The sequence below is a fragment of the Perissodus microlepis genome, chromosome 19, assembly GCF_051167445.1.
Source record: "Perissodus microlepis isolate ML-2025 ecotype Zambia chromosome 19, ASM5116744v1, whole genome shotgun sequence".
Taxonomy (NCBI): Eukaryota; Metazoa; Chordata; class Actinopteri; order Cichliformes; family Cichlidae; genus Perissodus; species Perissodus microlepis.
Genome location: NC_140479.1, coordinates 17,865,347 through 17,891,060, shown reverse-complemented (window position 1 = coordinate 17,891,060; position 25,714 = coordinate 17,865,347). Strand labels below are relative to the sequence as shown.

The 25,714-nt window shown below is 37.7% G+C and overlaps 2 protein-coding genes across 4 annotated transcripts; both read right to left on the bottom strand.

The window, feature by feature from the left end:
- Nucleotides 1-7,425: 7,425 nt before the first annotated feature.
- Nucleotides 7,426-14,680, bottom strand: LOC146365803 (eukaryotic translation initiation factor 5A-1-like). Of its 3 annotated transcripts, none has more exons than XM_084915123.1 (5): nucleotides 14,570-14,680; nucleotides 13,378-13,558; nucleotides 13,143-13,247; nucleotides 10,826-10,957; nucleotides 7,426-10,431 (listed from the first exon to the last, which is right to left on the bottom strand). In XM_084915123.1, the coding sequence occupies exons 2-5, from the start codon at nucleotides 13,537-13,539 to the stop codon at nucleotides 10,369-10,371; spliced, it is 462 nt and encodes a 153-aa protein (XP_084771249.1). In that variant the 5' UTR covers nucleotides 13,540-13,558; nucleotides 14,570-14,680; the 3' UTR covers nucleotides 7,426-10,368. The 3 variants fall into 3 exon arrangements, with proteins under 3 accessions (XP_084771249.1, XP_084771251.1, XP_084771250.1); XM_084915125.1 differs by lacking the exon at nucleotides 14,570-14,680 and adding an exon at nucleotides 14,433-14,552; XM_084915124.1 differs by lacking the exon at nucleotides 14,570-14,680 and adding an exon at nucleotides 14,166-14,418.
- A 1,046-nt stretch (nucleotides 14,681-15,726) lies between these two features.
- Nucleotides 15,727-25,647, bottom strand: slc2a2 (solute carrier family 2 member 2). Its single transcript, XM_084915615.1, has 12 exons — nucleotides 25,139-25,647; nucleotides 21,939-22,034; nucleotides 20,836-21,032; nucleotides 20,543-20,667; nucleotides 20,214-20,329; nucleotides 19,958-20,120; nucleotides 19,354-19,460; nucleotides 18,950-19,030; nucleotides 18,727-18,831; nucleotides 18,456-18,557; nucleotides 17,832-18,035; nucleotides 15,727-17,711 (listed from the first exon to the last, which is right to left on the bottom strand). Exons 1-12 carry the CDS (start codon nucleotides 25,151-25,153, stop codon nucleotides 17,520-17,522), a joined length of 1,503 nt encoding a protein of 500 aa, XP_084771741.1. The 5' UTR covers nucleotides 25,154-25,647; the 3' UTR covers nucleotides 15,727-17,519.
- Nucleotides 25,648-25,714: the final 67 nt, after the last annotated feature.

The following is a 25,714-nucleotide window of genomic DNA, read 5'->3' as shown; positions in this document are numbered from 1 at the left end:
GCTGTTAAATAAAATGGGACAGTTATGGGATACTTAAGATTCTTAAAACTATTACTAATTCTAAATGACATATTTCCAACTACAGCTTTGCCTAGGTATGCATTTCAGTGACATATGGTTTGGTTTGGACACACCACGCTCACTCACGTACCTGCACATACACATCCGACTGTCAGTGGTGAATATAACGTTAAGCTGAAAACAGCTTGTTCTGTTTTAGCATGATGTCACTTACATCAGTCTCCTCGTCCCGCTTTTTGGGGGTTTGAAAAACGCACGGACTCACACACACTAACTCTTTGAGAGGTTTATCCGCTCCCTACAGTGTCCCAGCCTATCCCACAATCCCCTGGGGCTGTAACCTGTGATCCAGGAGAACTGTACTCTGGGTAACACTGTTTTCATAACCACTCCCAGTCCTCAGTCCACAAACACACAGAACCACAGAACATATGTAGCACATTACATACTCATGCACACACATTCACATTGACAGGGTCTACAAACATACAAATGTGGAAAGCTTCACAGACTTTCTTGCTACATTAGTGTTTTGGGGTCAACCGCTATTAATTCCAGGAAATTTAAGCTAATAAGGCAGATATTTAATAGTGCACTGTATAACAGACCCATGTGCATGTGTGTGTCTGTATAGCATTATCAAGTTTCTTCATCAGTATCAAGTCGGTTCAGCAACAGTGCAATGCACAGCTGCTGTGGATGTGTGCATATGTGGATCACTATATAGTGCTAGTCACTTCGATGAAAAGAGATAGGATATCTGCATCGGCAGGGAACACAACATACTGGCAAAGTGGCTCTGTCTGCATGTCCTTGAGATTGTTTCCAGGGCACTGTGAACAGATAACGTTCATACATTCAGACAGAAGTTGGAGCAATTTAAGGACACAAAGTTCACTTTATTTTTGGTTCAAACAAATATTACACACATCTTAAGCCCCTTATCTCTCCACATGAGAGCTTTGAAGCACATAGCTGACAATGCACTTTAAATATCAATCTTTGCTTTCTTTGGATCATTATTTTTTCTTTTTTTCTAGATACCAGTATAATGGTACCCCTCTCAAAATCTCAACCTTGGCATTTTTATGCCAAACATAAGCCTCGTTGGTCACTTGACAATCTCTGAAACCACTTTATAGCCAGACATCCACTCCAATTGATGTCACCATGGTGCTGTGTTAGTTTCATCTTATATAACATACTCAATGAGCAGCTGTGTGGTGGCTCTAGCTATGGCCTGGGGATTGATAAGAGTTTGAGGAGAGTGAATGGACATCTGTTTATTAGTATGATAGCATCGCCTAATTTCTTTTCTGCCTCCCATAATATCCCTTTACTCCATCTCCCTTAGTAATTGAGAATGAGTAATAGCACAAACAGAAACATTTAAGACAGAAGTTGCTGACAGTCAGCATTATTTTCACCTTGACACATGTTGTGTACCAGCTTTTTTTTCCCATAAATTCAGCTGATTCCAGTAATCTGAAACCAGAACCTTTAAAGGGAAAAATAAATCAGAGATTTTGCAGGAAAGAACAGCCGGTATGTCTTTGGTGCTAAGTTATGTAACCCTGTTAGTGGTAGGACAAATAAAACTAGAAGACAAACATCTTGTTCTTTAACAAAAATACATTATACATACAGTAACAAATCAGCAACTTTGAATAATGTTATATCAATACATTGCTGCTGTTTTTTATCTAAAAAAACCCAGTCACATACAGATTATGAGACTTCCGTCCCTGGACACAGACACGGATGTCCCCTACCCTAAAACTTTTCATACTAGGTTATGAAAAAACAAGACGTAAGTTTTGATATTGAAAAGGTGATTTAGATTTCTGTGTGTTAGACTCTTCAAAGTATATAATTGAGTAAAATGATCCCTGGATACAAAGTACTGCAAGGTAAAGATGCAAAATTATGTAAAAACAATCTTGAAAATGAATTATCTGGTAATAAAGTAAATGGTGTCAAAATGAAAATAAATATACTTCAAATAAATTCAACCTAATGTACAGAAAGGCAGTGTTTTTATTCTTCGGCTATGAAAAGTTATTCTCATCTGGTTTGAATAATGACGCACCCAACCCACCTACTCTTCTTTGCTGCAGGAGTCAACCTCCAGATGTTGGACGAAACCTTTCAACATTCCTACTACTAGTCTGCTAACTGCCCTTACAAATATACACACATACTTTGTAGGTTGCACACACACAAGGAAGTTCAAAGCTGTGCCAGAGGGGAGCAGGTGGCCAGAAACAACACACTGCATTTAAACAGTTCTAAAGCCTGCAGTCTGAATATTGAAAGTCTAATCGTCCAAAGAAAGGAATTGCAGAAAACAGAAATTCTATTGTTATTCTGAAGTAACCCCACGTAATTGTAAAATTGTTGCACATAAATCCATATATGCTTTTATTTTGTTATTGTTGTTATTGATGGATACAGGGTCAGGTTTGCAGAAGCAATTATTGGTACGAACTTGTCCATCATTCATGACTAGCGCAAAGACAATCAGGAAACAAGAAGAGAAAATCATTGCAGACCACCACACATACACACACACACACCAAAACACCAAAGGAAATCTGTTTTTCCTCTCACTGCTACCCTAACAGCAAACTTTCCTGTCACTTTCAAATGCATGTCAATGCCAAATATCTGTTCATGCAGGCAAGCATGTATATATACTAAAACTACTGACTATATGTAATGTACATTAGGTTAGTTATTTTGTACATAATAAATATTTATTTCAGTGCTCACAGACATCTTCGCACTGCATGTATAAATTCTCAAAACTTAGCATTTATTTAGCAATTTAACACAGTATGTGTATATCTGTTTCCATATGTATACTGTGTCTCTCCTAATAAATGTAGAAACATTGTAAACACACTGAGAGACACCAGACCTGAATATACTTTGCCAAAAGTTGAAGGCCAGAGGCTCTTTTTTGTTAGCATTTACTATACTTATGCATAATGTGAGGATGTGCCAATGTAATGAAAGTAATGCCATTTAGTGTAATTTCCTTTTCTATCTTGAAATTGTTGGATGCATGTTTGTTTTTACACTTGTGAATATGTGCGAGTTTTGTCAGGTGAGAGTTGTGTTATAGTTGAGAAACAGCTTGTGAGCGGCCTACTAGGTCCTGGAAGTTCAATCACAGTTTGAGCATAAGAAGAACAATAAAATAGTTTGTGTTTAGTCATTTATTTGTTTTGGTGGTTTGTGAACAGCATGTGCTTGTAGTCCATTGATGAGAAGAAACACAAAGATTCAATCTTTCATTCCATAAAAACAAGACTACTGTGATTATTTTGCGTATGAAGTCACTGACTAATTCTTCCATGGAAGTTGTTCTTTTTCAAAAACAGATGGGTCTTCTCAGCAGTATGAGTGTACAGAAGGGTGTCAGCTAAAATAGAAGGTACATGCTGTGAGCTTGATTCTCAGATGAACACATCTGTTAGCATAACTATTCCTGAAGAAAAAACACTCCCTTGCCCTTCTAGTATTAATCGCAGCTCCTTACAAATGTGGAAAGGCTCACTGCAGAGCTCAAAATCACAGATTTTCCCCCACGAACATCTGACACCAAATAGCACATAAGAGATGAAGTCTCGAATTGAAAGCTGATGCCTCTAGTTGTCCAGTCTCTGTTCTAGTCTCATTATCTGCTTCAATAAATACAAAGAAAAATTAATCCAGCCTCAGAGCCAGACTAGAAAAAGTCAGGGAATTAACAAAGTCATTAGGACTTATCCTTTGTGGTTCAGGAACATGTGTCCAAAATGAAATTGCAATCCATCCAAGACTTGTTGAGAAATATGGGAGGCCAACTGATGTACATTACCATCTCCACAGTCACTGCTTTTCCTAACAAAAGAAAATACTCTATTAATTTAAGAAGAGATGGTCACTTCATTATATTGTAGTACTTTTAACTGTATTTTTGCAAAGATGGCTGCACACACAAACTCAGACACCACAGCTGTACAGAAACCTTACCTGCCGTTTCTCACGTTTTAGGACTGAGGAGCTAAAAGGAGAACAATTACCTTCTTATGGACTTCAGATCCTTAGATAAAGTGTTCCTTCACTCAGTTCTTTCCTTACTTCATAATCTGGAGCCTGCAGTAAAACTTTCCTTATTTTCAAAAACACTTCACAACTACCACATGCTAAAAACATAAAAAGTAATATATAACACACTTTAAAACAAGTCACATTATCTGTAAATGAATAAATACAAAATATAAAGTTATTAATACTAATTAATTATGCTAAACCTTTACTGTTTTTACATGTTTAAGTTGGAGAAGTCATATTTATCTGCAGTAGTTTAAAAAACTTCAGGTGTTATTTCTTTTCCAGATACAAAGATGAGATGGTGTTTGGGAAGTGATTTTCAACTTATTAATGTTGTGTTGCATTTAACCATTGCCATTCAGTTTCTGATAGCACTTTTTCACCTCCTAGATTATTTATTGATACATTTTAATAAAGAGATTTTTGCTCTTTGATCTTTTTATGCCTGCCTGCCTCCGTGCCATGTTTAATATTCCTGTAAGGACTTCCAGCAGTGTTTATGTGATCTTCTATGAATAAAAGAACCAGTGCAACATAACTTCAACTTGACTTTTCAGCTTTAATGGATGAAACACACTTTAAAAATCTAAGGTAAGCATCTCACCTGACACTACCATGTGTCTCGGTGATTTTGATTTATTCATTTATTCATTGGTTAGATGCAAATCTGTGTCGGCTCAACTGAAATGGTCTGTTGCATAGACTAGGTAGTTTTTTGAACTTGAAAGCCTGTTTCAGCATAGTGGTTGCCTTGTATGATAAGATTAGTCGTAGCTGGGTAGTTTTTAATCTAACATGAACATTTACACCCACTAGTGCTCCTTTAGACTTTGTTTTGTACCAGGGTGATGCAGCTCTGATTCACTTTTATAAACATTTTTGTGTTTTTACAGTGTGATATCGCCCTTACCGTATGTATGGCACTAAAAGCTGAAGATAGCTCTATATTTTTACTCAGCTTTTTCACACACAGGCACAGTTAATCCCATGCAGTTTCAATAAAAGCACATGGTTCACACTAATGCTTTGATCTCTTCTCTCCCCATCTCATGCTGTTTTGAGAAATGGGTCCCAAAGTTACATAAACGTACTTTCTGTGTTTGACCATACCCCACTGCTGATGTATGTACCCTATGTGTGTGTGCCTAGAGTACTGTTTACCCTGACTTACAAGGCAAGCCCTCTATCCCAGAACTCTATCAAATCTCTAATAATTTGAAACTGGTTCATCTCCACTCAAAGTCAACCAGGAATCCAGCTGCTTCACTGTCTGGATAAACAGGTTCGGAGCACTGTGGAATGGCTCATAAAACCTTTGCCAATCCCCTCTACAATCCCTGCTTTGCTCCCCACATGAGTTTTGAAAGAGTTTGGCATTTCCCTGTAAAGAATTCTTGAAGATCACAGGAGACTTCTCTGTGTCGATTTTTGTTTTTGTATAAAACAGTATAAAATCTGTACAGTGATACGGATGTAGTTTCTACAAAATCTATTTACCAAGGCTACTGCATTTTTCAAGAATAGGGCTGAAACACGTTGGGGTGGCTTCGATTGAATAGGTTCAGTTTGGCTATTCACACTGTTCATCCTGAATTAAAGAACTTAGACATCAGAGAATACGTAAAACACAGAGTGAATTATTCATCTCTGGGGGAAAAGGTATAATTTCTGGATAACTTGAATAAACTTGCAAAAAAAAGTACTTTCCCTTGTTGTCCCTGTGCTATCGTGCACACAGTTCAAAAGCAATACGAAAATCTCTGATGTTGGACTGCCATCTACTGAGCAGTTTAGGTAAAAACCTTTAACCCCATTGTTTCTGTCTGACTATTTAAATGTTCGTTGATCTTTTACAATGAAAAACAAACATTACTGGAACTAGCCGTTGAATATGAAGATTTTAACTGCCGTGGATTTAAATTTACTTACAACTAAACACTTTAGATTCATAACTCTGAGCTTTCAAATTTACATGTAACGTTACATGATGAAAGGATTACAGCGCCATCTCAAACATCCCCATCAACACACTGCTGTCTTGAAAATTAGCCTCTGTACACCACCACACTGGATTTTAAAGGAAACAATCAAGATAGGATTAAAGTGCAGACATGAAACCACTTCAGCTGCATTCAGTAGTCTTTTAGGCTCTTTGGTGTTTACTGGCCAGTGTATTTCTTCTTTGTAAGAATGCACCGTATCTTAGATATGACTGTTCCTGAAGTTTAGGGGGTTTTTTCTGTCTTTGTGACAAGTTTATTTTAGTTTTCAATGAACCTCCTTCATGTGCACCAACATATCTTTGGACCCTATACTGAGAGTTCCAGTGAACTCCTACCAAATGAATGTTCAGCATTTAGAATCAACTCCATATCCTTCATCTGCTTAATTCATCAAGCGAACAGGTTTCATCTGGCTATGAAACATGTCAATGACATTTTATTCTGAATTTCAGTCACATCTGGAATAGTGAAATTGTGACATTGCCCAAATGAACACTGCTCCCACCTCCAATTCAAAAACATGTAAGATATTAGAGATTGCAATACGTGTTCAAACTTAGCCACACCTCAGAGATGTCAATCATGAATATTTAAATAGCCAAAATAATACTGTACATTAAGGATATAACTTATGGTTATAGTTATGAGGTTTTATAGCCAGTAACATCTTAATGAGCTGTTATTTCGGAAACAAAACAGTAGCCAGACATTAGCAAGTACATGCATCTAATTTCCAGTTTTAAGATGCTACAATGTACCTTTGTCCATATACAAATGAAGATACACCGGAAGAGTCAAAATTATATAGTAAAGTGCATACTTTTGATGGAGAGAAAGAGATTCCCCGAGAATAATACAGGATGAAGAAAGATTATTCGCAATAGAAGACATGCTAATTAAAGTCAATTATTATACTCACTGATGACACAGTTAAAGTCTTATCCGTGCTCATTTACAAGCACAGCACAGGGTCATCTCATATACAGCGTAAACATTTCCTTGAACAGAATCGGATTGATCCTACTACCTAAGTCTCTGTGAGAGACACATCCAAGACTGCTAAACAGAGGATAAATGGCATGATGTGAAATACCAATTTGTGTAGCTCATCAGCTGTAGGATGTTTGGAGTCCATTATCCTGGGTTCAACTTTAGAAACAAATGTAACAGAGGGGCTTAAGGAATGCACATCTTCTGTTTGGGCCATGATGGTAGTGTAGCCATCTCTTCATACGTGCAATGACAATTTAACCCTCCAAAAAATGAAAAGAAAAAAGAAGCAGCACAATACTACTGTGTATTCTAGTTTAACATTTATAGTTTTATTTCTGCAAAAGAATGTTTACTGTGGTTTGTAATGGACAGGTTACATTTTCACCACATTTTTTCAGTTTATTGCTTTTAAAGTAGAGTAAAAATCAGGTTAAGGTTCTGCAGGCTTTAGCTGTGAGCAGATTTGTGTGCTTGAGAAGGCAAGCAGGGGCTTCAAGCTGTCGAGCATGGGCCCTGTTTGTCAAAGTCTGCCTAATAACTTCATTACACAGGCTCCTCCTGCTTTTTGAGCTTTCATCTGCTAGTTCTTCCACCTCCATGAAGAAGTTACTTCTCACTATGAAATGTACCATTAGTCTATTTAGTAAGGTCTTAAGGCAGTAGCCTTTGCTTTTTGCATTCCAGGGTACTGCTGTTACTGTGTTTCAGATCTCACACACACACACAAAAAAGTAGTTGGAAGCCATTGTTATAATGCCAAAGCTCCACGAGGAGACACAAATCCCTTTGGGGGTTGTGTCAGGAAGGGAATCTGGCATAAAACTCTGCCAAAGCATCACACAATATGGTTTTGGCTCCTGAAATTATGTTCCCATACAGGTAAAATTAATTTGCAGTTGCATTTAGTAGGAAACACTTTCTTCTGGATTACATTTGTGACCTTTCTCAAAAGCCTTTGAAAATAACATCTTTTCATTTTCAGACTATCAATCAAAATCAGTTGTAAAGCAAAACATCTCTTTTTTGTAAAGAAAACCAAGTAGTATTTGCACCTACAACTAACCACTGAATAACAACAAATCTTAATAGGTAACTAAGTGGAAAGACCCTGGTTTCACTGACTAACTCCTGGATATAATTTTCCCGCTTGCCAGCCTGCCTCCTTATGCCAACTTTGAACATCTTGCAAAACTGCACAGTGTCCTGTTGGAGAAATTTTAAGTTGTCCATTCCAGTTTAGCTGTAAGGGAACAAAGGTTTTTAGAAGACCAGGTTGCACACTGAATAGGTACAGTATGAACACAATTATTACAAAACACACAATTTGCTGCTTTAGTGTCCTGACAGATGTAAAGGAATATTAAGCTTGGATTCAAGTCCAAGCAACAAAAACACAAAACAATAATAAAATAATAACATTACAGAGCAGCTGTTGTTGTGCAAAGGAAAAAGAATATCTTCCAATGTTTATTACAACCTGTGTTCACATAAATGTAAGAAGTCTGGTTGTTGTAGATTTTTAGCAATGACCTAACGTCATAACCATCATGTAAACATTTTCTATACATGGTGTAAGGGACTTGGGGACTTCGGCTACAGAAAGCTACAGTTTTAAATGCATTTGCTTAACTGAGGTTTGAACAGGGTTTGTACAACAACAAAGATTCATGACTAAAAATGAATAGCTAGTGTTAGAATGTATACACATGGACACTTGTAACCAAAAACCAAAAGGCAGACTAAAACCTCTAACCAGTCTGATTAATTCATTTACACAAGCTAAACAGGAGGGTTTTTGTACACTCTTGAAACAGTATCCAAATGCTCAGCTCAAAAAACAAAACAAGAAAAAAGAAAAAACTGACTGCAATGCTTTAAATTTAGTTAGCAATGCTAATACTCTCAAAACACTACATTCTGTTTTAATTTTCCATTAGGAGGTAGGGGAGAAAACCAACAATACCAGCATATAAATGCAGGTTCTCCAGCAACATTGATGCAGTGCATGTAAACACATTCTGATTTCCTGCCATTACCTGATGTCTCCTAGGAACAGTTTGTGAATGGAGAAGTAATTAACCTAAGCAATATGTAATAAAACTCCTTATGAGGAGTTTTAGACTAGAAAATAGACCTGCTTACTCAACTACTCTGTAACTACCATTTTCCCACTTTTCTAATTTCTGCTCGTCATGAATGTCACAACAAGAATTGGATAACTCAAAGTATAACTTCCACAGATTTTGCTACATCATACAATATTTTGACAATTTCTGCCAAAAAAAAAAAAAAAAAATTAAAAACGATATCAGTAGCATTCTGAGAATGCGAAATGTACTTGTCAATACAGACTAAACTGTTGCAATTAAAATAAAAAGAGTTTAAGACTAAATAGCACATGTTTTTAAGTGTTTTGTTCTTTTAAAATCAGTTTCTATACATCTGACAGCTTGTAAAGGCCTCAAGTGAAAAGAAAGTTTTATAGCATAGAGGAGAATATGGCCCCACCCAACCACCCCATTATGGCCTGTTCAGCTTCATAACAGCTGAGACTGCAAAAAAAAAAAAAAAAAGGCCCATCTTGAGTCCTGGCTATGAGCTGTAGAAATCCTGCCATGAGTAAGTAAAATTCTCATTTACATAAATTCATAGCTGCTAAGGCATGAGTATACTAGTCACGAATGCGCATGCAGATGACTGTGCGTCACTTGTAAAGGCAGGCAGATATAGTCAAGCTACTAATAACGTTAATGCTTTAGGGTCTCTTAACTGTGCAATGATTATAGCTGGAGCAAATATCAGCCACCTGAATTTGAATTATTTTACGGGAAACATTAAAGAGAATAAATCAGGTACAGCATCTACCCTGTAAACATAAGGCATGTTTACAGGCATCTGAAAATGTTTAACTTTTTTAAAAATAAAACGTAATTTAAAAGCAAATACACGTAACGAGTACTCAAACAGGAATGTTATGGAGTGCTGAAATATTTGTAGGAAGTACTGGAATAATATCAGCACCCACTGCAAAGTTATGCTGTGATGGCAAGGGGAAGATGACTGTTTAGAGAGAATGCCAGTCACGTCTGAGCTTTAGATAGAGAAGAAGCTGACCACGTCCAGTTTCTGGATTTTAGCTGACAGCAGCAAATCTGGTGGCGGTGTGGGGCGAAGGCCAGTAGCTTTGGTGAGGCTCCACAACCATAATGGAGGATAGGATTGTGAGGTCTCCAGCGTTGTCCTTGACTTATTAGGAAGTCATGGTCTTAGTGCCCACTACATGCTCTTCATCTATAGCTTTTAACACAGAGACCTGAAAATGGAAAGGAATTAAGATCTGGGTCCAGTATTCTCACATCACCTTGATTTTTGTGCAAATATGTTTGATCCAGTATGGCATGATGACTTATCAAACTGATAGGCTAGGACATTTCTACCACTAAAACCTGTTAAAGTACACTAGTACACTTTAAAATAGCACATAAGAATACAAGTGTTCTAGACTATAACAAAAGTAAGGAATTTTTCTTAATTATTATTATTATTATTAAAATGGAAACTAAGTAAATATAGTGAAGACAGCAGAGTTCATTTATGACTAAATGAAATGCAATATATCAGAAAATATCCAAATAAAATTTGAACTGTGGCCCTGGTTCATTACCATTTAGAACTTTTTTTTTTTTCCTCAGGAAACACGAACTCACCATAAACTGGTCCCCGTTAGTAAACCTCCTCTCAATCTCTTTTCCCAGATCACTGTCTGGCAATTTAAGGTCCTCTCTGGTTTCTCCGTTGTCATCCATCAGAGCCAAGAAACCATCAGCCACATCAATTACCTAAATTTGCCATTATAAACAGAATGGAAGAGGTTAATAGTTTAGGAAATCATAAGTGTGATGCAAGTACTTTTTCCTATTGCAGTTGCTGTAAACATTAATTTTAATGCCTTCTTCATAACACTGTGGTGATTCACACCAACAGAAAGCATTTACTGTGAAGCAGCAATACACAGAACATTGTGGTTTAGATCAATAACAAAGCCCTAAAAACAAGAAAACTACAATAACTATTATAACTGTGCCTCTAAGTGTTGTAGCTGTATATTGCAGTGGTATCACCTAAAATATTAAAAGAATGTCTTTTGTCACTATACACATGAGATTCAGAGCATCTCCTACTCAGTGCAGACATGTGGGAAAAGAAGGGGGGGGGGGGGGGGGGCACTATAGACATGAACAGTCCTAATTCAAAAAAATATCCATTATACAAATATACAAATTAGGGCTGCGCAATATGTCCCAAAATCTCATATCCCAATATAAGACATTTCTCATCCCGATAACGACATATCACAAAATAGTGCATTTTCTGTAAATTCTGCCAATCTCGGGGAACTCTACTTGTGCGAAATGTTTTCAGTTGGGCGTCGTGTACCTGGAGTCGAGTGTTTTGACTGATCCATGAACCTGCTGTGGGGAAAAGCCTTTTCTAAAGTTTGAGTCTAAGGCTTATTTTGAGCACCTAATGACTCTTTTTTTGCTTCTCATCTGTAAACTCTCTCCACACTCTTACACATGAGTCTTGCGTAGCTAGTAGAAGAGGTTTGTCATGTTTGAGTCTGGTGGGGACTGGTTTGCGGCATAATTTGCATAGTACAGATTTCTGGTTCGTGTCAGACTTTTCATAACCAAACTATATCCATGCTACAGAGGTAGCCCCTCGTTTAGGAATAAGATCCGCGATTTGTTTTGACTGGTTTTTCTGTTTGGACCTACCTGGTTCTCCCTCATCTTCACTGGCTATGCTGGTATTCTCTGTGGTGATCATCCAAACAAGGAAAAAAATCTTGCCGTAAACATTGTACTTTGCAACATCACGTAACAAACGACAGCATATAATATGAAACGATAGACATTTTAATTTCATCATCTGATATATTTACTAATATCGCACAGCCCTAATACAAATATTGGGAAAAAAAATAACACTATTCATTTCTATTTTTTATGCATTTACAGTGTGGGTTAAATATTGCACAGTGGTATTCTGGGCTAGAGGAAAAACCCTATTATTTTATACATACTAAAACCAGAAGGAACCAGTACCTGATGCCAATTACATGGAATTTCCGAGATTATTAAGTTAGTGATACCAAATTAAGGTAACAGTAGTATAATTTTTACATCTGTGTATCATTTGATATTGCTACAAGATCCAGATGATGCAATTCACAAACAGTGCAAGATGGCTGATTACTCACTTTGAACTCTGTATAGATCAAGCCCCCGTCTTAGGTTTTAGGTTTCACATAACTATTGTTTAACATCCCCAGTATCTGCTGCATTTGCAGTTACAGCAATTATCATTTCTCATTCAAATTTAAACTTAGCAGTCTAGCAATGTGCTCTTTCATTCTTTGTTGTGCATGCGTCAACCACCTATCAGGGACAGTGTCATGTATAGTCTTTAATTCTAAACCATTACCAAAAAAATAAATAAATAAAAGTGCACACTATGTGGAAAAGCAACTAGACAACCGCAGACACCAAAGAAGTTGTGAAGTGTATGGTCTGGGTGGCACATCTATACAAAGCCTGAAATCTGTCACGTGGGCCTCTATACATCCATAAGCAGAACGTAACATAATAAACCACCACCAGGAAAAATGCAAATTATAAGACTCATTTGCTACATAGAAGATTTCATTATACGAAGAAAAAGATGCCCAAAGATGCATTTTCTGAAAACTACGGCCTCAAAATAGCCCAACAGTTAGAGAAGACTGCTTATTGGTCAATCCAAAACCTGACCGACCAGTCTGATGCCTGTATATATTTTTTTAAACATATTGAAGCAACACTTCAGCTCTGATAAATGAGACACACCCCTTTAGCAGTCAAGAAACCATTCATTCCTCTCACGCTTTAAACAAATTTCCAAACAGTTACTACCCTTCAGTACTAAATTGTTTAACCTGCACAGCAAGCAATATTGCAAGATATGTCCAAAAGAAACATTCACCTGATAGTCTTTCCTTGTTATATTTGGAACATCCATGTTGTGGGTAGACGGGCAGATATCTTCATACTTTTTCTGAGTAAAGATGTCAAGTCCAGTAAGGTGAACCTGGGAACAATGAACTGATTAGAGCTTACCTTGTGCCAAAGAAGCATTCTGTATTACTTGTAAAACTGAGACCCATCTGGCTAAAGTTCCTTAAGCGCTGAATTCTAAAGTATAGATAAAGTGGTTTTACCTTTGCATGTCCATGCTTGCCAGTCTTGGAGGTAGACATGTCAACTATCTTACAGGGACGTCCTTTCAGCATGACATAGCCATTCTTCCTCAGTGCAGAGCACTGCATTGGGTATGTTGTAGAGGCCCCAGCATCAGCAGTGGAGAAATCATCATCTGCCATAATGGATCCACAGGTTGTACTGTATCACCAGGATACATGTTTTTAAATTAAAAAATATATACAATAAAAAAATAACAATAATAATAAGATGATTTAACAAAGAATTTGGTTAATATGATTTGTATAGTGTCAAAAACCAATGGCCCATTGCAAGTTTACAAGAGGAATTATATAAGTGACATTAAAAAGTGAGTAATCAGCACAGATTTCCAAATTATAAACATTATGACAACTTAGCTCAATCTATCACAATCTGATCTAATGTCAGCCATCCCTTTCGAATTAGTTTGAGTTTGTCTACTTTGCATTTGTTTTAAAAGAATTATTGCATTATTCTAAAAGTTCAATAAAGCTATAATTTTAACATGCATTCCCCAAACTAGTGTAAACATTTCTAGGCGTTGCACCCATACACTGTATCCAAACACTGCTGCCTGCTATCCACCCGAAAAGCTAACGGCTAACGTCATATGTGAACGTGCTAAATCTATTTGGACACCAAACTTTTGGGTTTCCAAATGTTCCCATAAACACTACTAAGTGAAAAAAATAATACTCCAACACGGTAACTTGTCAGCCACCCTTTTCGTTCACTGGGTCAAAACAAAAGGTCGAGTTTTTCTCACACTGGCTAGGCTGCTAAGGTTAGACAAGCCCCATTAACGACCGAGCAGATTACGTGGCAGCTGGGCCAGATGATCATCCGCCACTACAGCTTTAAAACAGTACGCTAGCCGCACCTTCATCCTGTCCCTTTTCTGTCATAGTTAGCCACGTTAGCTCGCTAACCCAACCTACATCCACTGACACTGGATAACGATACTGCTGCTAATGTTAGCTTGACAACAGTGCTAAATAAAAACCTCAACGAGCGCCCACTAATCCCAAGTTACCGACAAACTGTCGAGATAACGAATGCATCACAGTGTTAGAGATGAGGTGAGTTTTCATTACACCGCAAACAAGCGCTGCACATAACGTCAGCGCTACTGTCAAAAATATTAAACTTGAGCCTGAACATTTAGCTTACCTTATATCTTAAAGAGAAAAGGGAGAGTCACTTCGCATGCGTGGAGCTTTTGTACCGCATGAGAAGCGGAGAGGGCAGGTACGGGCTCCGGTGGCATGTGTGACGTGTTAGTAGGAGGAGGGTGGGGGCGTTGCAACGTTACGTGCTGGAGCGCAGTGGCTTCCTGAAGGTAACTTCCGCCCTGCCTCGCACACCTGTACAGACCTATCCAAAAAGCCTTTTTTAAAAGTCCTCCTGCATCAACAGTAGGCTATATCAAAACTAGTGAAGTGTTTTAAAGCATTTATGAGCTCATTTAATTCGAATCGTCAAATCAAATCATGTAAAACAAGGACACCTACATAATAAGTACACCCAGGTCCACATTTTTGGGCAAAGCACAGTTTTTGTAGTTTTGATTCTGTACACCACCAGAATGGTTTTTAAATCAAACAGTCAAGACATGATGTGCTCGAAGTTCAGACCTTCAGGTTTAATTCACTGGGTTTAATGAAAATAGTGCATTAACTGTTTAGAAATTACAGCTATTTTTATGCATGGTTCACGAGAGGCTCAAAATTAATTTGATAAACTTTTTTTAAATAAATATTTTTAAATATACTTTGCATGCAGTGCATGAAGTCTAGAGGGCATGGACATCACTAAATGTTGCATTTCCTCCTTTGAAATGCTCTGATAGGCCTTTATTGCAGCCACCTTACTGCTTGTTTATGGGTATCTCTGTCTTTAATTTTCTTTTCCCTAATTGAAAAGCATGCTCTACTGGAGAGATTAGGAAAAGAGATTGATAAGAGATTGCTTTTTCAGAGCTGTTCAGGCTTTTTGAGATGTTTTCTGTCTAATCTGGCCTTCTTGTTTTGTGTTTTGTACACCCTCTGTATTTCTGTTCATGAAGATATCTCTTGAATGTAGACCTTGACAATTATATACCTCCTTGAGAGTGTTCTTGACATGGTTAGATGTTGTGAAGTTGTTTTTTTTATTCCAAAGATAGAATTTATGATGATCCATGTTATTTGACCCCTTTTCGGGTCTTTTGGTGTTGCTGAGCTAATCAGTGCTGGCAGATAAATTCAGTCCAGAGTTTCCATGATGTCTTCATTTGCCGTTTGTCCATCAGTGAAATGTAATAAAACAGCGAAAGGAAAATTGTGATTTAAAATACTTCTTTTATTTTTTCTTGAACAAAGAAAATCAGACATTATATTTTCTTAAAAGCATAAAGTATATGGCCTGTTAACTTGTAATGTGAACATTACAATTTATATATATTTCTCAAGGGCAAAGGTTGTTATTGTTGTGGTTAAAGATAAGCATAGATAGAAAAAGCACCATCCTGTGTTTCCATGTGTGCATTAACCCATGATGATTTTAATTTACAACACAACAGTGGTGCTTACAGTGAAGTGATGACACTGACAACTGCAAATTGGTCTTGAATTATTCCCTGGGTGTTGCTGGGGGCTGCGTAAAACAGATTGTGTTTCAGGGTAAGCAGATGTGTCTGAAAGCAAAGTAAATTTCTTCTATTATCAGTTAAACACTCATCTCCAACCATCTGTTCTCTGAACTCCTTGACTCTTTACATGGAATTTCCAAAGTGACTGGTCTTTTTTGTGTGTTGCTACATACTGTAAACACACAAAGTTCCTCCTTTTTTTCCGTTTTTCTTCTTTTTTTTTTTTTTTACAGGTGCACTTTGTAAGATGATGCAGAAATTAATAATAATAATTATAATATAAATCTTTGTCAGTCTTTAAAATCACATCTAATACTTCACTTCAATCTAAACTGAGTATAAATCAATGTTCTTTCAAATTCATGTCATTTAACATCACAACAGGGACTACACCATGATTAGCTTTCAAAGCACTGATCAGTTTTACAAAGTAAACAAAGGCTTGCACTCACCATTAATATAATCACTGGGTAACTCCATTTGTGTAAGACACATACATGGATATACATACATTATTCTGCAGATTAAAGGTGACATATTAAACAACCAGTAACAATAGACATAATAAGTTTCTGAATGCACAGAAAATACTGACATGCTCCTGTAAGTCAATAATATCCAGTGGTGGCAGCTAAACATTCATACAGCATAGTCATACACTTTAATAGTTTTTTGTCTCTTGTGTTTCAAGTTTAAACTTCAGTGCTGTTTCATTAGCTCATTCATTAATTGCACAGTTTTAAGTTTTTTCATGCTTTAATGCCAATAATCTAGCACTATTTTTTATAATCACTTGGGGGCAGAAGATGAAAGCTGATAAGCTGAGTATTTTACACACCAGCACAAAGAGCAAAATTAGTATTAATTTGAAACCAAGGATGAATTCAAATCCAATATTCATTCTCCTTTTTGCTCTATTTGTTGCTCTCCCCTTGTTCATATGCCGATATCTAGCTCTTTAGCTCCTAAATATGTCAGTATTCATAAGCTGTTCTCTACTCAGTTTTAGTCTTGAGTAGGTAGTTTACATTTAGTTTATATACTTAAAAATAATAATGTGCAATGGCTCTAAATATCACTATGAGGATGATAAAAGAGAACCAAAACAGTAGTAAGTATCCTGGAAACTAATGATGCTACATATATAAACTAAGTCTCGTAGAGCTGAGGTGAACTGCAGAGTTGGGTTGTAATTTTCTGTAGATGTGATTTGTTGTCAGTGTGAAATGATTGTAGGTTCTTTGAAAGTTTCCCTCATATTTTGATAAAATGTAAACCTTTCTCCGTGCATAACGGAAACATGACACTTTCCAACATTTCAGCGTTGGTTTTTGTGTAGTTCACAAACCTTGAAACATTTCTCTTTAACAAATCAGGTAGTTGTTATAACGCTAAATTGATAAGTGTGTGATAAACGAGCATCTATGAAATAATATCGAACATACACTTGTATATCATAGAATAAGACTTCAAAAGCAAACAGCTTTTGTTTTAGGCATCTGTGGATGATTTAAGCTCTTGCAGTTCACTATTATCTGTAGGGATCTGACGTCCCTTGTGGAAGATAGCAGCAATCTCTTCAAAAGTTTTGCCCTTGGTTTCCGGCACCCGAAAATAAATAAATAGTACGAAGCCAAGAAGCAGCACGGCAAACAGGATGAACACGTAAGAACCCAACCAATCCTGATGAGAAATATTAAAAACACAAATCAGGAATTATTAGTGAAGCTGAGCTATGTCAACCTATATGGGTTCACGAGAAGCACAAGTTTACATTGCCTATGTGTGTCTTTTCCCCCTCACCTGTATATACTGAAAGGTCATGCCTATGATGAAGTTGCAGGTCCAGTTACAGCAGCCAGCTAGAGCAATAGCAGCAGGTCGAGGTCCCTGGCTGAACAGTTCAGCCACTATGAACCACGGAATGGGACCAGGCCCGATCTCAAAGAAACTTACAAACAGGAAGATAGCTGACATGCTGACGTAGCTCATCCACGAATATTCATTCTGGAAGAAAGAGCACATCAATCAAGAAAAACAGTTTTCTTCAAATTTATGGACATTAAAAAGGAAAAAATGCGGTTTGAGCACTTTTTGTTACTTTCTGTTCATAGGTGTGTCTCACTGAGTATGCACAAAAAATGTAGGAGCTCTCTCTGCAGAACCCAACCTTCCAGCTATTTTTTCTAGCTTCATTCCCCACTCAAAATGACATCTGAACTTAACACATAATAATATTCTATAATTATCTTTAAATGTAATTATGCAATTGCCTATTTTATACAGTCTTTTTGTTTACTTTACTTTTAAAATACAGACTGATAAACAAGTTGATCAAGATATCAACAGTGATGTAACTTTTCTGCACTACATAATATGATCAAAGCATTGCAAAAAGACTGAAGGTGTGAATCTGAAGTGACAAACCTGCAATTTGAGGCCCACTGTCATGGCAACAGCACAGCAACACATTCCCCCAAGACCAACCAGAGTTAGGGTGCGTCTGCCAGCCCTGTCCACCAGTGCCACCTGGAACACATATATACATATAAATGTGTGTGTGTGTGTGTGTGTGTGTGTGTGTGTTTACATGTATGTACAGTGTGTAGATTGAAAAAACAATACTATGCCAGTACATGGTTCCTGTTTTACATTTTTTGCAAGTTTATGTGTGTTTTGTATTCATATTGCTACTCACAGACACCATAGTGAAGATCATGTTGATGACCCCGACTCCTATAGTGGCATAAACTGGATGACTGACACCAGCTCGAGAGAAGATAGCCGTAGAGTAGTAAAAGATCTTAAAGAGAAAACAAGCAAAGGTTTTCTTGACACTCTGAGTGGTTGCATACTCAGGAAAAGTCACAGGTCTGTAGTCAATTAACTCAGACAGAGTTAAAACTGCTTTTTCCACTCACAGCATTGATGCCAGACAACTGCTGGGAGAGGTGCATCATGAGGGCAACAACCAGCTGTTTTCTGTATACAGAAGAGCAGATCTGGGAGAGAACAGGCAAAAGTGAAATATATTTAATATATTTAAAAAAAACAAACATTTTTTTTGATAAATTTGTGTGAATGGTGTTTTTTTTCTCCCTATCTTTGGGGAATTCAGTGGAAATACCAGAATGCTGTATTATACACTCAGAAATATTCTGGTTGCAATATTATTTCTAGTGGCTCAGGCTATTTGAAATACAAAAATAACTGTTTTAAAGCCATAAAACCTGAACTTTTCTTTTGAGGTGCTGCTGAAATATTGACATTTTGTGAAAATGAATGGTAAACGGTGTATAAACAATAAAACTGCACAGACACCTACCAAAGAAAAGATAGAGACTCTGGCCTCTTTGTTTGCCTCTTCTTTTTCCCTTCTCATCTCTTCCAGATCCATAGTTGGATCATACGGCCCCTTTAGACGACACAGACCTGAAACAAATCATAAAATTTTCCAATTCCTTACTTAAATAACTGTTGTAGGACTATAATTTAAAATGTCCTGTACAATTAAAAACATGCTTTTAAAAATGGCTTTAATATGGGAGGCAAAATGCTGGCGTTAATTGTTTGAGTATTCCTGGAGAGCAGAAAAGCACTATAAAAGAATCATTAAATGTGCCAAAAAGTATTGCCAGAGAAAAGTAAAAGCTATTTATGAATCTTGGAAATTCAGTTATTCGCCATATTGCCAGGAGTTGCCGGGAGTGCCTATCAAGGTCTCCAAAAATAATAAAAACACTTCCCCGGTGTCCTGTTTTTTGGTCTTTTTGTTTTTGTTATCCTCTATTTTTACTCTTTGTTCTAAGCTAAACAAACCAGCTGCCAACAGTGTGTCTAATATCTCTCATGTGCAATAATTTACCCAAGTGTACTGCCAAAATATACATTTGAAAGTTCCACGATGAGGAGTACGTTTCTGTACTTACTTTGTCGAGCCTCTTGCTCCTTGCCCAATAGGATGTAAAGGTATCGTGGACTCTCAGGACAAAGAGGCAGCAGAAGGGATTGTAATATTGCTGGAGCTCCAGACAGACCAAGCAAAAGGGGCCACATTTTATCATTACCAAGCGCAAAATCCAAACCTATTACCTGGATCAACATATACACTTCAGATTATATCCTCCATGTGCTCTTGAGCAAAGGTGATGTGCACGTACATGTGTGTGGATGACTGTAGCTCACCTGGCTGATCAGAATGCCAATGACAACAGCGAGCTGGTGTAATGCTCCCAGAGCCCCTCTGTAAGCTTTTGGTGCAATCTCCCCAATGTACATAGGGACTAGCCCAGATGCCAGACCTTAAATACACATTATAAGTGAAACCATTTAAATTAATACATTTGCAGTTACAGATACGACAGTATAACAAGACTGTTGTTTAATGTCCATATGCAATTTAGGAACTCTTGTTCATTTAGAAATCCCAGTGCAGTGTTTACATAAAACCCTTAAACACTGGGATTTCATTATGTGAGTGTTGATTGAAGACTGTAAGACGTTCGTTAATGTACCACAATAGAAACCCATGACAGCGCGGCCTGAGATGACCATGATGTGTGGCTTCCACATCTTACAAAGACCCATCAGCAGTCCAGCTGCTACAGCCAGAACATTGATCATTAACATCCCTTTTACCCTGCAAAACAAGAGAAAGTAAACTGACAGTTTAATACAAAAAACGTTTCTCCCTAAACTTGCTACATCACTCCTGTCGTTAGTCTAATCACTCTCCATACTCTAGCTTTTAGTTTTTTAACCAAATTTGTTTCACTTGTGCCATTATAATTCATTTTTCTTTTCTTACCTCCCTTTCAGATCGCCCACACATCCAACCAAGAAGGAGGATACCATGCCACCGATGGAGAAGATTGCCACTGACAATGACCAATACATGATCACAGAAGGGTGGTGACCTGGGTCTTCTTCTGTGATGTTTTCTGATGAACCAGCAGCCCTTTCTGTCCACACACCCAGGGACTGGCCATAACTCTTTTCAATGATCTACAATACAGACACAGACATGTTATCAAACAGTACAAGGATGGCTGCAGACATAGAGATAGACTTGACTCAAAATTTTCTTGCACAAATAAATACAAATATGTTGCATCCAAACGTGAAGTCCTATAGGGAGAAAATCCACCATGAACATCCCTCAGTATACACAGTTTATACATAAAAATGTATAGACAGATTTTGTTTTTTCACCACATTTCATAACAGTGTACAAAGAAATTTCATCAAAGCACAGACAGTACATTAGTTAATTTTTTCTTCATTCATTCAATCATTTTCTTAACTTTTTGATGTTCATTACAAAGTTGCAATATTGATGATATACTGATATATATAAAAGTTTGTAAATTTCAAATCTTCTGTAGTGAGGTGGTAGTGGAACCTGGCAGATTCTGGTTCACGTCCTTTTTTAACTTACTATTCGGTGAGGTTTTACCTGCTAAAACTATTCAGTTAGATTTAGGAAAAGATTATTATTCGGTTTCAAATACGCCCACTCAAGCACTAACACTACACTGAGCGTGTAGAGGATCTTCCCAAGTGTGTATATGTGTGCTGTAGTAATCAGAAGGTCATTTTATCATCTCTTACAGTCCATGACTAAATTGGACAGAATGCAAACTTGCAACAGTGGACAATAAGATTATTTTCAAACTTCACTGTCATTTCACTAAGGACTCATAAATGACTACGCACTAACTATCTAACAGCTTTAAAAATCCTATATCAGTCAATCTCTACTTCCCAGTCATCCAGTCTAGTGCTAAATATAAAGCTTACCTTACCTAACAATGTAATCAAAAAGCACCAAATTGCTTCATTTTACATCCCTCCTGCTCACCCTGGCTGGCAGGGACAATTGGGTAGCTTAGTAAGGGTGAAGTAGTCTACCTTTTGGGGTGCGTTGATGACTCCAAGACTGTATCCAAACTGTAGGGATCCCAGAGTGGCTGTGAACACAGCCAGAGCTAGAGTGCTTGTTAGCTGCTGCAGAAGTGAACAGTAATGATGAGTCCACAGAAATTAATAGACGAACAAACACAAGCTGCTTTATTTATAATAAACTCAGTGTTATTTCACAGTAGAAATAAAAATACAGTGCTGTGCGAAGGCCTGTGCGAAGGTCTTGAGCCACCTCTCAGTTCTTTATACAACACTATGGCTAACCCAATAATAGCCAGTTATTGAAACATGCAAATATACATGGAAATGCAATCTATAAAGCAAAAATAAAGTTTATACAACTCCAATAAACTTGAAAGTGAATATTTGGTATGACCACCCTTATATAACCCATGTCATAAGCTGTGGTGGACCTCCCCGGAAATGTAATTACATGTCACACTGACAACTACTGTGATTAGCCTATTACGCATCTCAACAGGAGTAACTATCAAGATATAAATTCTCTGATGTCAGGAAATTGCTGAAGGAGATTGCAGAAACTACTGGAATGGATTCGAGAAGAAGGGGGTGGGGGACAAGTGGGGACCCAGGAGGGAAAATGCCCCACCCTTTTATATATTTTTTTATTGTGGCTGGCACCAAGACACAACCACAGGTCAATTAATACACAGATAAGCATGAATGCCAGTGAGAGCACTGGCCACTTACATTGGTTACATAGCAGTCTTTACAGAGATTCACTGCAATCTCAGTCAGCCAAAATATATAATCTCTCCAGCATGTCCTGAGCTTGTAGGTCATACCCAAAAAAGAGGCATTTGGGAGGCATCCTTGTCTGATGCTAATGCCACCTCAGCGGCCGCCTTTCAGTGAAGAGGAATAGCAACTCTACTCTGAGCCTCTCCCACATGACCAAGCTCGACACCCTATGGCTAAGGCTAAGCAAACACACCCTTCAGAGAAGAGAAAACTCATTCCTGCTGCTTGTATCCACAATTTTATTTTGTTGGTCACTGGCCACAGCTCATGGCCACAGGTGGGAGTAGGACCCTAGATCAACCTATAAAGCTTGAGATTTGCTTTTAAGCTCAGCTCCTTTAACTCAGCTTTCTGTCGAACTCCTGCTCCATTCTCCCTTCGCTTGTGAACAAGACTCAGAGATCCTTAAACTACTCAATTTGGGGCAGGAACTCATCTCTGACCCAAAGTGGGCAGTCTACCATTAACCGAGAACCATGGCTTTGCACTTGGAGGTGCTAATTCCCATTTCCTGCCAGTCACTTCACATTCAGCTCCAAACTGCTCTAACACAAGCTGGATGTAACTTCCTGAATGTTCAAGTTCAAGTTCAATTCAGATTGATGTATATAGCTCCACATCACAACAGCAGACACTTCAAGGCCCTTTGCATTGTAAGGTAAGGACTGTACAGTAGCAGAGAAAATCTCAAAAACAAATGACCTCCTGTGAAAAAGATGGCAACAGTGGGAATGGAAAATTCAATTTTAAAAGGAAGAAAACTCTTGCAGAACCAGGCTTAGGAAGGGGCAGTCATCTGCCATGACTGGCCAAGGGTGAGGGGAGGAAGACAGCACAAAAGACACATTGTGAAAGAGACCCAGAGAATAATAATTACTAATCTCAGACAGAGTGGTGTATGAACACCCAATGATTAAAAAAGGGGAGCGAATGAGAAACATTCAGGCCCCAGCAGCTCAGGCTTTTTGCAGCGTAACTAAGGGAGTATTCATGGTCACCTAATCTATATCTTTTATCAAAAAAGAACATTTTATGCCTAATCTTACAAGTAAATGTCTGTCTCCCATAAATAAACTGGGAGCTGGTTCCAAAGAAGAGGGCCCCAAAAACCTGCATCCCATATGACTTTGAAATATCCTTTTAATATTCTCATTATATACTACACAAAACAGTAAGAGAACCAACTAATCTGGAAAAAGCAGAGCTGATATCCAGAGTCCATGAAATCTGACCCCCTCTACCTCTTGGCTGTGCCTAGAGATTGTGTCCATAAATATTAAGAACAGACTCAATGAGTCTGACTTATTACTGACAATGAGAACCAAGCATTCTCTACAGTACAGGGGATGAGAAGAAACTAAAAACAACAAAAGCTGAATACAGTATAGACAGTTATAGCGCAAACATTTGCCTAATACTAAGCTCAGGGCATGCTGGCATGGGACAGGAGGAGTAAACAATTGCTGCTTTCCTAACTTTTTGGGGGAGGAAAGGTAACATTTTTTTTCAAGTACATTTTCCAGCTGAGCGTTAGACAGTCAGATCAACAGGTAGAGCATTCTTCGCTCTACCTGCTTAGGCTGTTACTGCTACATTGCTCCATGACACCCAAATGGCTCTCTCAAGTAGGCAGGACATCTCCAAATTTCAGATAACCTCCAGTCTGGGATGAATGCAGCAGTGGAGTCCTTCTTCTTTAAAATGACAGGCAGATATTGATACCCTTTGATCCCATTACAATTTATATAATACTGATCATTGATAACTGACTTTATGACCCATTGTACATTAACGGTGCTAGTTTCAGTCATTATGCAAATGTACAAGGTTGGGAAACTTGCAGTCAGCTGAGACTGAAGAAGTCACTTGGATGAGTGAAAATGCTACACCCACATGAATAGTGAATAACAAAATAAATAAAAACATGAATACTGTCATGTATTCCTGAAGAAGAAGAATAAAATTGAAGAAGGTCTAGCTCCTTAGGTATCCAGGTAGCAGGAATAAACACCAAACAGGAGAAATATATACAAACAAGAGGAGGACATACAAAAAAAGAGAAAGGCACACAATAGAGGCAAAATGTAAAGAAATGAGTTGTGGCTCAAAGAGTTACTCCTTCACTATTTCTGTAAATAAATACTTTCACACAAAAGTAATTAAACAAGTTTAAGGTCTCTTTGAAGCAGACACATCATAATTTTAGTCACGAGAGTGTCTTAAGCAAGGTAATAATGCAAGCAGGACGCCCTGATGATTAAAAGCCAGTGTCCTCTCGTTTAACAGTCTCTAAGCTTTAAGCATCTTTACACCAATGACACCTGCTTTCAAACACTGCTTTCCATGAACCAGTAAAAGGAGATAGATATGTAGCCATTTATAAAACGCAAAGAATGTAAAGAATGTACATGTCCAAATACGCTTACCTTTCCCGTCTCCATGCTGGGTCCAAAGTGTCAGGAGTTTAGCAATGATCAAGCAGCATGCCTGATTACACTGTGTCCACTGGCTAAAGACAAACACACACATGGCACATGCACATAGATGCACACACATCCCAGGAAGACCTTTTACAAATAAATGAAGCAATAATATTCCTAATTTCAATGCACAAACATACATACTACTATATTATATCATATTTATGGCAAGTATAATGAGACAACGAAGAATTTACGTTGAAAAGTTCTGATCTAAAGATCTTCTGTGTGGTGCTTCCACTTGATTATTATGAAACATGACATTTATATTGCAATTAAATATGGAATCCAAAGTTAGCATAGTGTTGCTAAAAAAAATGCTTTTCTTGATAGGAGCAATGACATTATCTTTCTCTTCCTCTCACTCTTACACACACACACACACACACATTTGCTGTTAATGATATACTTGAGTGCTGGACTGGACAAAGTCTGAGGATCAGACGTGATACGAATGTGCAAACTTGCAAAAAACAACTGACTCTCTCATAAACATGTTTAGAAAGCACACAACTCGAGAAG

Excerpts from the sequence above, each read along its gene's own strand:
- LOC146365803 (XM_084915123.1), bottom strand. The coding sequence starts at position 13,539 with ATGGCAGATGATGATTTCTCCACTGCTGATGCTGGGGCCTCTACAACA. Across the intron at positions 13,248-13,377 it reads GCAAGCATGGACATGCAAAG|GTTCACCTTACTGGACTTGA; the intron begins GTAAAACCACTT and ends CATTGTTCCCAG. Across the intron at positions 10,432-10,825 it reads CTAACGGGGACCAGTTTATG|GTCTCTGTGTTAAAAGCTAT; the intron begins GTGAGTTCGTGT and ends TTCCATTTTCAG.
- slc2a2 (XM_084915615.1), bottom strand. Across the intron at positions 19,461-19,957 it reads GGAGCAAGAGGCTCGACAAA|GTCTGTGTCGTCTAAAGGGG; the intron begins GTAAGTACAGAA and ends GATTTGTTTCAG. Across the intron at positions 18,558-18,726 it reads TGATCTTCACTATGGTGTCT|GTGGCACTGGTGGACAGGGC; the intron begins GTGAGTAGCAAT and ends TATGTGTTCCAG.